Below are 13,438 nucleotides of genomic sequence, written 5' to 3' on the forward strand. Positions count from 1 at the left end.
GACGTCACTCACACAAATTTTCTTTCATGCCGTTTACTGCCGACATAATGGAGTCCACTTTCTCAGAGATATGCGAGTTACAGGCTGAACTGTCAGTATTATTACTATTAATACGATTATTATTGTTGTTGATGTAGAAAACAGTTCTTGTTAATGTTTGTTGTTGTTGCTATTACTATTATTAAAAAAAAAAAACTTGGTCTGCTTCAATAATGTCGTGCCATTCCTACCGTCACTACAAAGCATGTTATTTTATTCCCGCTGGAGTGTACGTTCAGGTCCAGCCCTGTTTTGCTTTTGCAATGGCCGTGTGCCGACCCGAAAAGTCACTTCGGTCCGATCCTAAACGGGAGACTAATGCGTGGAGAAATCGTGAGTGTTTTAAAACATGGGATGGACAGTATAAAAATGAGTCGGAGCTGCTATAATGTGTAATTCAGTGGCATGTTCACAAACGTGTTTGTGAGAGTCCTGTGTGTTTCACCCGTCCTTGTAACGGACACACGCACTCTGTGAAGACGTTTAGGACCTGGGGGTTACACACGCCTTTACTTCTTCTTTTTTTCTTTCTTTTTTTTTTTTTTTCTCTTTTTTTTTCTCTCTCTCTCTCTTTTTCTTTTTTCCTCTCTTTTTTTTCTTTTTTTTTTCTTTTTTCTCTTCTTTTTCCTCTTTTTTTTTTTTTTTTTAGTTCTCTTGTTCGATTATTTTCTCAGGGATATAACTCTCGTTTCAAACAATCAATATTGAATATACAAGATGCTGAGATGTGACAACGTTCTGAAAAACAAATATAATCGCGCACTTTTTTGTTTGTTTGTTTGTTTGGGTTTTTTTTTATTGTTGTTTTTGTTTTTTTGTTTTTGTTTTGTTTTGTTTTTTGTTGTTGTTTTTGTTGTTGTTGTTGTTTTGTTGTTGTTGTTTTGTTGTTGTTGTTTTTTGTTTTTGTTTTTTTTATTTTTTTGTGGGTTTTTGTTTTTTTGCAGACTCGTTTAAGCTGACCTATGCGCATGGCCTCTACAGGAATGATGGCAGCGTTACTGAAGTTATATCAATATAAAAAAAAATTAAAAAGAAAGAAAGGAAAGAAAAGAAGATTATAATAAGACGAAAGTGTGAAAATAACGTTTAAAAAACATCATCAACTAAAATATATGTTCCACATTTTTGTGGTTTTATTTTATTTCCCGCAAACTGGAATTTGGTTTACTCGTAAGCTTATATCTATTTATCGAGACATCTTCATGTAGCAAGATACCATTATACCATTTTGCTGAACTCTCTCTCTCTCTCTCTCTCTCTCTCTCTCTCTCTCTCTCTCTCTCTCTCATTTTGACCGTTTCTGTGGATATGGGTATCTCGTGATAATTGTATCATGCTGTATGTCTTTAACAGTCTCTTAGATTTAACATTGCTTCTGCTAGAAATGTTTTAAAATATCAATGCTGTACTGGTCTATTCAAGTTGGAGTTGCTAAGGACCCAGTGGAAATAACGTACCGATAATTGCACGAGTGAATTAAGTGCGTGGTGTGTGTGGTGTGTGTGTGTGTGTGTGTGTGTGTGTGTGTGTGTGAGAGAGAGAGAGAGAGAGAGAGAGAGTTTGTGTCAGATCTAATCTGTGAATGTGTGTACCTACATGCATAGGCTGTGCGACTGTTTGTGCGAGCGGCTGAATGCATCTGAATATTAATTCTTATGCGATATAGTGTGTGTGTGTGTGTGTGTGTGTGTGTGTGTGTGTGTGTGTGTGTGTGTGTGTGTGTGTGTGTGTGTGTGAGTACGCTTGCGCGTCTTTACGCGAACATGAATAACATAAATTTCCAACTCATTTATTTTCCGATTCGCAAGACACTGACGACCATAACAATACTGTTGGGCAACTGATAGGTATACATTGATTTCTCCTAAATCATTTGTCGTGTATAAATTTATAGATTTTATATAAATCAAACCGGACAGGAATGCAGTCAGTCTTGCCGGTCATTTCCTTTCCGCACGAATGATTCTAAATTACAATGATATTCATATTACAATCACAGATCTCTCTCTCTCTCTCTCTCTCTCTCTCTCTCTCTCTCTCTCAGAAGAAGAAGAACAAGAAGAAGAAGAAGGAGGAGGAGGAGGAGACTTTCTCTGTGCGTGTCTGAAATCAAATTGTGTTGCTTGTAGCCATGCCGACCACAATGGAGCCATTTCACGGCTGCAACTGATGTGCGTGTGCGGCCCAGTCAATCTAAAACAAGTCAAAACGAAAGGTAGTTTGTCACTGTGATGAAATTGATTTCTGTGACCATTGTTAACTCTCTCTCTCTCTCTCTCTCTCTCTCTCTCTCTCTCTCTCTCTCTCTAAGTTATGCATACATTCCTATACATCCCCCACACGCACAGTGTGTGTGTGTGTGTGTGTGTGTGTGTGTGTGTGTGTGTGTGTGTGTGCCGTGTGTGTGTGTGTCTGTGTGTGTCAGTGTGTGTGTGTGTGTGTGTGTGTGTGTGTGTGTGTGTGTGTGTGTGTGTGTGGTGTTGTGGTTTGTTGTAGTGTCTTGTTTTGTTGTTGTTTTTTTCACCACACACACCAACACCCCACTCCATCAACCCCTCCCCCCCCCCTTCCCCCCCTCCCCCCCCCTCCCCCCACCAACGCTTCGTTCATTTGATGACAAACTATAATTCCCCATGCATGCATAAACGCACAAGCAATCCGTATAGACCACCTTAATTTATTCCTCAGCTGACAAGGCAATAATCTCACTAATGACCTGTACGGTTCCGCTGCCGGCTGTTCCATCCAGACACACTTAACGAGGCACTTCACGTAACAGGTCGTTTTCTGCAAGAAGTCAGGGTCGCGAAGACACATACAGTGTCAGACGGGGCCCTCCCGCTGTCCCCTACACCCTCCCAGCACCACCATTTCCACTGACTGAGCTTACTACACCTTTTCAGTACAACCATTTCCGCACAGAGGCGCCGGGAAAGTAACCCCAATACGCTTTCCATGTATGTATTTTAAGTGAAAATTGTTGTTAGCTCAGCCGTTTAATCATGTGTGTGTGTGTGTGTGTGTGTGTGTGTGTGTGTGTGTCTGTGTGTGTGTGTGTGTGATTGTTGGAGTGTAACAGTTGTAGTATTGAGAGTATGTTATTTTGTGAGTTTTACAGTGCATTGTGTTTTTATACTGATATTAATGATTCTGTTTTATGTTTCTATTACTGTTTATATGCTTTCTTGTTTTACTTTAGGTACTGGATTGTGGAGCGCTTAGAGCTTGCTTACTGCTTGTATTATAGCGCTATATATATATTTTTTTTTAATGATATAAAAATATATGTTGCTTTACTAACTTAGTAAATGAACGCCATAGTCTTCCACAACCTTAACAAAGCAAACACTCAAACGCAAAAACTCACCTTACATTTGTCTTCGGAAACGAACTCTGAACTGGACATAAAAAAAACACCTGATATCTCCACACTGCCTGCGAACCATTCGTACTAACAACAGTGCATGAATGAACCAACCAGGACGACCGAAATAAACGCGCTTTTTTTCTTCTTTTTTTTCTTTTTTTTTCCAGACCTCAGTATGAGGTTCCCTCCTACCAACCGTGTGTTTGCCACGACTGAGTGTCTGTCACATATAGTCAGTCGATGTTTAGGTGCCAGTGCTGCATAGTAACCCCCCATACACGGGACACACCACGCGCTCTGTCCCCCGCCCCCCCTCTTCCCTCCCGTACCTCCCCTCCCCACCACCACCACCCCCTTTCCCACCCCTTCCCCCCATTATCCCTCCCGTCCCCTCCTCCTCCCACCCGCAACGCCCCCACTTTCCACTCCCTCTCTGACGTGAAGCATGCCGATCGCATACCACGTTCAGTTCGACTGGGACTGATTGAGATCAGTTGTTATGAGTTTTGTGCTGTGCAGGTAAATCTCGGCGGGCGGGCCGGCGGGAGGCGCGTGCCATTGAACGCGGCCTGTGGTTGACAAAGGTTGCTAAGGACAACAAAAACGAGCGTTCCCGCGTGGAGGGAAGGTCGTCCTAACGTCATCGTCAACTTCAGTTTTTTTCACACTCTGTGTGTGTGTGTGTGTGGAGGGGAGGGAAGGGAGGTGGGAGAGAGAGAGGAAATGAAGCATGGAGGAGGCGGTGGGTAAGAGTGCAGCGGTGGGGTCAGTGTGAGGACGGAGGGGAGACTGTGGGAGAATCGGAATAGCTGTGAGAATGATGCAAATACAACTGAGTAAGAGAGAGAAAGAGAAAGATAGCGGGTGAGGGGGATTGGGGAAGAGACTATAGACAAGATAAAATGTTATGAAAGATGGTTTATGTCAAGCCTACGTTGTTGTTGTTTGTTTGTTTTGTTGTTGTTGTTGTTGTTTTGGTCCTCACCCACGAGGGAAATGTGAGGAAAAAATTCAGACTATTTAATACACGGCGAAATGTAAAGATCGAAGGCTAACAATCATCCCCCTCCACCCTCTGTAAAACCACCATATTATTGATTTAGAATGCATACAAGAAAATAGGCCTATGGTTTTGATATCTACAGAACCACAAATGAGTATCACCATGGTGTGTATAGCTCCATAATATTGTTTCAAAATTAAACCCAAATCCTAATCACAAGTTTTGGTTTTGTCATTTGTGTTGTCGTTTTTCGTTTGTTTGAACCGGCTGTGGGCCTACCCTCGTTACTTTAAGAGGCAACAGTGCGCGTAAAGCTGATCACAGCGCATGCGTATTTAGCAATACCACATTTTGCTTAAAAGACTGTGTGTTAATTCATATTATCTTTATTCTGTTTGATTTCACTTTTATTCGTTTCATATTTATATTTCATTTATTACTATTATTTATCTATTTTATTTATTTTCCCTCAAGGCCGCTTAAGAACGCTGAGTTTTACGCTGCTGGTTTAATTGCAGATGTGGCGTAGCTTGTTTATGGATTTGTCCCAACACAGTGACGCCTCCGTGAGCAACTGAACTGCGTGTAAAATAATATAATGATTATGTCTATCAGCATAAAAATCCATTCCACCATGATATTCAGGGGAATGGCGACCCACAAGACAGGGTAAATCGGGTCATACACCAACTAAAAGCCTACGGAAATACTCATTGACACAAGCGAATATGGATATAGGTATAAGCCCACGAAAAAACAAAAAAACAAAAAAACACACACACAAAAAAAGGAACAAAATGTGTTCGCTGGAGGGATGATATGCCGACAAAGCAATTACAGGCCCGTGTAATATGAAGCACTAGCGAGTGTACGTCTTTGGAGACACATGTGGACTGTGTTTACTCACCCGTGACCTGACGTTGTCGGTATATTATTTAGTCTGGAGGCCGGTTTGAGCACTGAGGTCTGAGTGGGGGAGAGTGGAAGAAGCAGTGTGTAACGGGGTCAGGTTTTAGTCCAGTATGGGTTGAACCTTCTGTCTGGGTTCCCGCATGCCTCTAATTCAGTCACAGGATCCTGGTTGTAAAATCTTGTTATTTAAAGCCCGGTCCCATTAAAAAACAAAAACAAAACAAAAAAAGGCAGGGGGTGGCGGAAACGGGTGCAGTGTTGTGGCACATATTGTGACAAGGCATATATTGTCAGGACAGGAAAACACAGCCAACAAGACCTGAAGGAATCTGGTGAACAGTTCTGTGCGGCTCCCCCCAATAACTCTTCAGAATATGTTGAGGAAGAAGGTATACTGTTTTAGGCAATAGAGTGAAAGGTGGGATAACAGCCAATTCAACATGGTGTGATGGTTGGTCGAGTCGTAGAACCTATATACGTTCGTGATAACAACCACCTCGTCCTGGGGTGGCATTCCGTGGGATCTTAGTGCATGGGAAGCAAAGTCAACATCTTGGTGTTTAGTGGCTTTTGCAGGGATTGTGAAAGGTTGTATCAAGCCCATTAAGCTACAGATAGTGGGAGTGGCAATACACTTAGTGTGCGGGAGCAGGCTGCCATCTTGTGACAGTTTCCCACGTGACGCAGCAAGCAACAGTATTACTCTTGTACTCAAGTTCAGCAGCTGACAAAGTGTTCTAAACTTCAAGTATGTCTTGTTGTTTGGCAATTGACTGCAGCAATCGAGATATGAAAGTTAATCACGAAGGTTCTTGACATTCCACAAGTAATAATGCTTTAGGATAAGTATTAGCAATGTGCGCATGTATGTGCTGTGTGTTTGTGTGTGCATGCAGTTGTGTGTCACTTCATTGGTGTTTTTTTTTTTGCATGATTGACAGCATTAAATGAGTATGTGCAGATTTGTTTATTATTCACACTGCACAAATGCGGTCTGTATCTCTCTACTTATGGTGGGTCTTCAGTGCCAGTAGGTTTGCACGAGTGGTGGTATCCACTCAAAAGAAATGCTCTGTCTGGCTCTGTGTCTCAGTGATTACTGTCATCAGCAGGAGTCTTAGTAAATGGTGTCCTGCACATGTTGGATCAGAACAAGCACAACTGAACACCACCAGAGTGACTCAACAGCAGTTCAGGGTCTCCTCTGGTGTTTGGTCTCCAGGAGACCTGACATGAATAGCTCCCTGTGGAGTGTGGGGACTGGGCCTGTGCCATTACACAAACTTTGGTGTGGATGTGTATGGGGAACCTAGGATGGGTTAACTTATGTTGCCTTGAGGGTGTGATGAATGGGACAGCAACAAACAATAAAACTTAGTGTTTCAAAGTCACTCGATCTGCTGACAAAAACATGGCAGTGCATGTGGGTATAATTATGTGCTGGCAGTGGCATGTTCATGAGCAAGCATCCAGGGTGTGATATTTATGGGGTTTAAAATGGACATTTTTTTGTAAATGATGAAAGCACAATGTACATCATCAGAAATTCAGTTCTTGGGACATTTCTTGGTTTGTATCTCATGTTCACATGTACTCTAGCTTATTGACTGGATGGCTTGAAGAGGTATACCTTTCAGTTGAAGGAGCAAAAGTTCTCTCTCTTTTTTTTTTTTTTAACTAAGAAATTCACTATATGCTCACGGATTCATTTAGATCTCACTTGGGTATTGGAACATCTTGCAATGAAATATAACTGCCATAATATTTTCTAAAGGTTTCCATTTATCCTCTACATATTTTCTTCAAACATGCACATAAACTCACATTATTTCTCTCTCTCTCAAGACAGAGACAGAAAGAGAAACAGAGAGAGAAAGAGAATGATAGATGAACAAGTCTACACGAAATCTGTAACCACAAAATAAACTTTACACTTTATTTCTTCTCTCCATTAAAAAAACAGCCGTGAACACATCAGCATGGAAATGGGAGAGAAAAATCAACCTATCAATCCACTACTTCCTTCTCTTGAAATCATTCTCATGATCAATGCGCACACACACATACACACACTGACACAGCCACCCTTTCAAAACCACTCATGACTTGACAATGTTACACATACAATGACTGAATTTTGGTACATAAGAACTAAGATGAAATGAAGAATATGTCACCACCTGGACAATCCAAATTCTTGATTTAGCACAAACTGCAACCCACTGTTTCTTTTTTAAATCTCTCTGTCCTTTCCTACCTGCTTGAGAGACTTTATTTTTTATAGGGAGAAGAATGACAGAAAGAACTGCCATGAATAAAACAAATCAATAAAAACAAACAATAAAATGTGCACAGGCAATGCATTTGAAATAAAATCATGTATGAAACAAAGACAGATTGGACGTGTGTCAATGGGATGAGAATCTCTGGGAAACTGAACCATGAGTGCCATTACTGTCTTCAAGGATCTTCACATTATGCATGCTGTGCGCATGTGCTTGTCTTCCTAATTATGGTGGCTGCACATATGTAGACTTAGTTACAATAAAAAAAAAAAGTTGTGTATTTTCTTAAGAAAATAAAGAAATAAAAAACAAAACAAAAAACAACTCCAAGTGTCAATGTTCAGGCTTCTGGAAGATTCACTGAATACATAAAAACATTACATGTGCATTCCCCTAAAATGTCCAGAAGATGCCCTGATGGGTACCCAAGAGATTTAAATGAGCAGCTTTTCAATACTGGTCCTTGCTGCATCAATCTGACTCTTCAGCTGTGAACCATCCTTCATGGTGATGGAGCAGGCGATGACAGGTCTTGACACACCGCAGGCGCGTCCAAGAGCTGACATAAAGAAAGGGTGAAAAAAAAACCCAGTTAATTGACACGTCAGACAATTTGAGAGCATGTAATTAATCGCAACACAATGAACATATTTTAATGGATTTTATCTCAATCAGCCACTGTCTCTGTGGTATGAATGTCACTGAACTTCACTGCACTATAAAAAGAATGAAAAAAATTTTTTTTTTTTTTTAAATCTACACTTGTGTACCTCACACAAACGGCTGGACAACCATATATTTCTTTTAGTCTTTGAAACTACAAGCATAACTTACATGATAAAATTTTCCATTACAGGTTCTCATCATCATCTATCATAGTATGATATGAATACGACATCTTCACTGCATCATGATTTTGTAGCTCCTGCGAAAAGGCCAAAGATAAAATTTACACAAAGACAAACACACTGAAAGAAGGATACTGAGGTAGTTATATACAGGAGACAACCAGCGAATAAACAACCTTTGATACTCAGATTAGACATAATATGAAAATGCTGACACTGACATGGTGACAGACAAAGAGGCAATATAAACATGACGAAAAGCAACCCAATCATCAACACTCCTCTTGGGATGATTCATGGTGACAATGGACACCTCAATTTAGAAAAAAAAAATATATAAAAAAACCTCCTAAGAGAAGGCAACAAACTGAGAACAAAGTAGTTTAGATATCATGCTTAAAATGTTCAGCAACAAACACTGTTCTTTAAACCTGCCTAATTTCCTTCAGAATTATGGAAGATATGCAGACTTTTTTTCTTTTTTTAAATGCATGGGCGGTGAGGGTGGAAGATGGATTTAGGATAAACTGCCTTAATGTTAGGGGAAAATGGGGTGAAAATCGAAAATTTCATTTCAGCAATCAATGATCTTGATCATGACTTCACACCTCAGATTATGTGAGTGTAGCCTCTTTGTACTTGATTTGAGATGGTCAGTAGAAAAAACAATAATGACCCACACTAGAAGACATTCATTGCATCATCTCTATGAAGTCTGATTCTAGACTATATCATACTTTGTAATAGCAAAAGATACTTTTGTATTTATGAATTGCTTACCTTGTTTTGATCGAACGAAGACATAGCTGACATTCTGAAACAGAACCACAAAAATTATTGTTATATTTCGTGAATTCCAAGAATATGTTTTTGACCATACCAATCTGTATTATGTTCAGAAATAGAATAAAGATTAGATAAAGGCAAAACCGTAAAATGCATAAAATTTACCTCTCTACCTGAATAAAATAAATTACAAAACATCTACTCAGGTCTCTGCCTAAGGTCATAATTTGTGAATCAAAAATAAAGATATAAAAATTAATTCCACAGTTCCAGAAGCAATGGCATCAAGTGCAAAAATAATTCAATTACAATGCAGTTTTAGGGATCCATATTTTTGTTTTTTGTTTTGGTTTTGCTTTTCCAAGTGTACACAAGTGCCACTTCACAAGTGAGCGTGTGTGTGTGTGTGTGTGTGTGCGCGTGTGTGTGTGCGCCAACACATGTATTACTGAGAAATTGTTTCTCCATTGGTCAATGAAGCAGTTTTGAAATGACCCATTGATGCTGCAACCAACTGCTCACTTGACTTACTAATTTTTCATAAATTTGGTCATGCTAAAAGTGATTTTGTAGATTACTTTTATTATCCTGCACAACAATCGCTAGTACTGCGGTTTCAAAATTCTGGAAAATTGTACAAACATAATCACGCTGTTTTTCGCTGCAATTCGACATCGGGCAGATCAACACTGTTAACTAGAAAGTATGTGGAGTGATGGCCTAGAGGTAACGCATCCGCCTAGGAAGCGAGAGAATCTGAGGGCGCTGGTTCGAATCACGGCTCAGCCACCGATATTTTCTCCCCCTCCACTAGACCTTGAGTGGTGGTCTGGACGCTAGTCATTCAGATGAGACGATAAACCGAGGTCCCATGTGCAGCATGCACTTAGCGCACGTAAAAGAACCCACGGCAACAAAAGGGTTGTTCCTAGCAAAATTCTGTAGAAAAATCCACTTCGACAGGAAAAACAAATAAAACTACACGCAGGAAAAAATACAAAAAAATGGATGGCGCTGTAGTGTAGCGACACGCTCTCCCTGGGGAGAGCAGCCCGAATTTCACACAGAGAAATCTGTTGTGATAAAAAAGGAATACAAATACAAATAATAAAAACTTGCACCGATAACATGCCCTTGAACTTATGTATATTCAATGAAAATGATGATAGTGCATGCTTGCATGTTTGGGTATGCCTTAATTTACTATGTGTATCTTGGTGTCTAACATAAATACACACTTTTGAAATTCAAACTGAACAGCTTCCATTTGCATTAAAGCATGACAGTACTTGCAGACCACATGTCATGATTTAGATCATACAATTACCTTGTCTTCACACAGCAATGGAAGATGCAAGATGATCTCCAGAGGCTCTGCGTCAGCTGCCATGACGATGAACTCACAGATTCCTCTGTTCAGTGTCTTTGTGGCTGCAACACACAGAAAGGGCCAATTAGGTACATAGTAAAACAGACTTTACATAGCACTTTTTTCTAGTCAGCATTTTATGTGGAAACATGACAAGAAGATAAATCCTTTAGAGAACTATCAATCAGATTTTCGTATTCATTGTGCCAGCTCCTCACAAATGTTAGAACTAAATCCAACATTTTCATTCTCCTTTGTTGGTTTTTTTTTTTTGGGTTTTTTTTTGTTGTTGTTGTTGTTTTTTGTTTCAAGTTAACAAAAATTTCAAATTTAAGAATTTGACACAACTCTGCTTTTTGTACACAATCCCTAAGCCTAACGTTTCATTTCAGCAAGCATTAACATAACATTTCTTTAAAAAGGTGTGCATTAACTAACATTATGATTATAAGATACTTTTTTTTTTTTTTTAGCATGAGCTTGTCTCAATCATACATCATATTTTAATGTGCACTGGCATTCTTTCCCATATAGAATACAACTGACATTGTCATGACCAATATAATAAGTACTCAGTATCTTATTATCCATAAAAAAAAACCAACTGTATTTCTCAATCAAATTTTCTGCCCCCAACCTTTAGGCTCTAAATCTAATGTCTTCTAGTTCTATCAAATCTTACTATGACAAGCTATTTAGGAAAAGACTCCTGCATCCCTCCATTCGTAACAAACAGACCATTATATTTATATTATTTACTTGATATTTTACTCAATATTTATATTGTTTGGTGGATCATGCTTTTTTATTCATTCTGTGAACGCATTGGATTGAGCTGTTGTAATATTTTTATGTTATGTTTATACAGTATCTGGCTCGATGATGTTAAGCGCTTTGAGCAGCATTAGTACTGGATATCAAGCCATAGAAAAGTTATTAATTATTATTATTATTTGTTGTTGTTTGTTTTTTTAAGCATATATAACTTATTACAACAATGCACAATTAGCTGTTTGTTTTTTCCTTTTCTTTATGTATGAAACCCTACAGTCTGGATGTAAAATCACAAGGCATTTTTAACACAAATTTCCATCACATTATAATTCAAGAAATATTCCACAATCTGTATCAGAAGTCAGTTGGAAACAAAATCAAGGACATTTATTCTGTTTGCATTTTCATCCGTTTTTTTCCTTTTCTTTTCCAATCAGTTTGCTATGACTGTCAACTATTGAACTAATCAGAATAGATGGCAATTGGTTGCATGATGTAGTAATGCTGTATGCCCGTGTTTACTGAGTTCTTAACCCCAAACTGCTGAAGCTGAAAAGTAATCAAAATAAGATCAAAGGCAGCTTTCTGAAAGCCAACAGTAGTGCTTGTGGTCGTTTGTGTGCTCTGAGGTGACCTTTGTATTACATAAAACAAATCAAAGGTGGCTTGGGTTCCGGTAAGGGTGAAGAGGCTAAGACAACGTACATAAAATGCATATGAGAAAAATAGCTAATAATCACATAAACATGTTTGATTTTGTTTCCGACTATCTCCAATAGACAACTGGAGAGTCTGTGGCTATCTTGGATCTTAGGCATGTGCGACTTGCTTTTATCAAAATTGCAAGCAATGCCAAAGGTAATCTACATAGGCAAAATCAACAAACATGTGCCATCCTCCATTTCTTAGTTGATAGGCTCCATTGCTACAAACTCCATACAATGAAGTGAAATCGTATGCGCGCACACACACACACACACACACAAAAGAAGAAGCAAAAGGTGAAAAAACGAACCCTACTGTTTTGCACGTTCTGCATTTCCTGATTGCAATTTTGGAGAGCCAATAACTGAATAAACTAGGAGAGCAAAAACCACAGGATGCGCCTCTATAAAGTCAGAGCTCTTCGGTGGTCTATGGATTGTGGAACACTTCATTGGCTGATATAATGAAATTTTGTGTTAAAAAACCCCCCACCAGTGTGACTATATAGTATATGCCCTGACAGTATAATTTAACCAGTTTTTCTTCCAGACTCAAGTCATACCATGTTTTACTTGTCAATGAAATCTCACCTTCATTAGCTCCTTTTCGCAGCTGTTTGTAGTTTGCTGCCTGCTGCACAATATCCAAGATATTCTGCGTCAGTGAAGGATCAGCCAGGGGGTAGGCTTTGGAGTTGACTGCTTCAGATTGCTGCTGAAAAATTGTACAATAAACGATATATAACTTCACCATGCAATCAACACACTGAGAAATGGACATGGGATACACCCACACCCAAGCATGTATGATTACTTGTCACAACTGTTATCAGTGCGACGGTTTAAATCGCAGTATAGCATCCTAAATTACTGAGCTAAATGTAGGATGCTAGAGCGCGACTTTACCAAATTTTTTTTAATGCTTAACAAGTACTACATGGGAAAAAATGAAGTACAAAAACAGAAAGAGCGCAAAATAGTAAGTGTGCCCACAACTGGACGGATATGATCAACACGTGTTTCAGATCAACTCACAAAGGAAATTCTATTTTTTGGCAGTCACTTTTCAAAAACCCGTTATTTTTAGTACTCTGAATAATATGTACAAAATGAAATTGATAAATGTTTACTAACCATGATTGAAAATTGGCTTTTTCCTCTTGGCGATTACGCTTCACGGAGGAAAACGCAGAAAACGTTCAATAAGCGACACACGTGCTGTGGCAATGGCGGGGTGCTTTGACCGGAAATGGAAATATCACCCGGAAGTGAATGCTATATCTTTTTTCACTGGAGAGGCGGAGATCGTAAGGGGACATGATGCTCCGTGACGAATTCAAGAAAAGCAGAC

General features: G+C 39.3%; 2 protein-coding genes and 1 long non-coding RNA gene across 5 annotated transcripts in view; 1 reads left to right on the top strand and 2 right to left on the bottom strand.

Moving 5' to 3' along the window:
• LOC143293163 (sodium/calcium exchanger 1-like) overlaps nt 1–3,611 on the bottom strand; it is a 43,160-nt gene extending 39,549 nt beyond the window's left edge. Inside the window, exon 1 of one of the 2 annotated variants that reach the window (XM_076604088.1) lies at nt 3,412–3,611. The gene's annotated coding sequence lies outside the window, so the exon portion shown is untranslated. Of the gene's footprint in view, nt 1–3,406 lie in introns of both variants that reach the window. The other variant, XM_076604087.1, reaches the window with a different exon arrangement.
• LOC143293164 (uncharacterized) lies at nt 215–4,073 on the top strand. The gene is made up of 3 exons (XR_013056733.1): nt 215–372; nt 2,169–2,254; nt 3,926–4,073. It is a non-coding gene; the product is annotated as an uncharacterized LOC143293164 (long non-coding RNA).
• A 3,170-nt stretch (nt 4,074–7,243) lies between these two features.
• LOC143293165 (NHP2-like protein 1) lies at nt 7,244–13,347 on the bottom strand. Of its 2 annotated transcripts, none has more exons than XM_076604089.1 (5): nt 13,222–13,347; nt 12,679–12,802; nt 10,568–10,671; nt 9,235–9,268; nt 7,244–8,165 (listed from the first exon to the last, which is right to left on the bottom strand). In XM_076604089.1, the coding sequence occupies exons 1-5, from the start codon at nt 13,222–13,224 to the stop codon at nt 8,041–8,043; spliced, it is 390 nt and encodes a 129-aa protein (XP_076460204.1). In that variant the 5' UTR covers nt 13,225–13,347; the 3' UTR covers nt 7,244–8,040. The 2 variants fall into 2 exon arrangements, with proteins under 2 accessions (XP_076460204.1, XP_076460205.1); XM_076604090.1 differs by having other exon boundaries at nt 12,679–12,799; nt 13,222–13,340.
• Nucleotides 13,348–13,438: the final 91 nt, after the last annotated feature.

This window comes from Babylonia areolata, chromosome 18, assembly GCF_041734735.1.
Source record: "Babylonia areolata isolate BAREFJ2019XMU chromosome 18, ASM4173473v1, whole genome shotgun sequence".
Taxonomy (NCBI): Eukaryota; Metazoa; Mollusca; class Gastropoda; order Neogastropoda; family Buccinidae; genus Babylonia; species Babylonia areolata.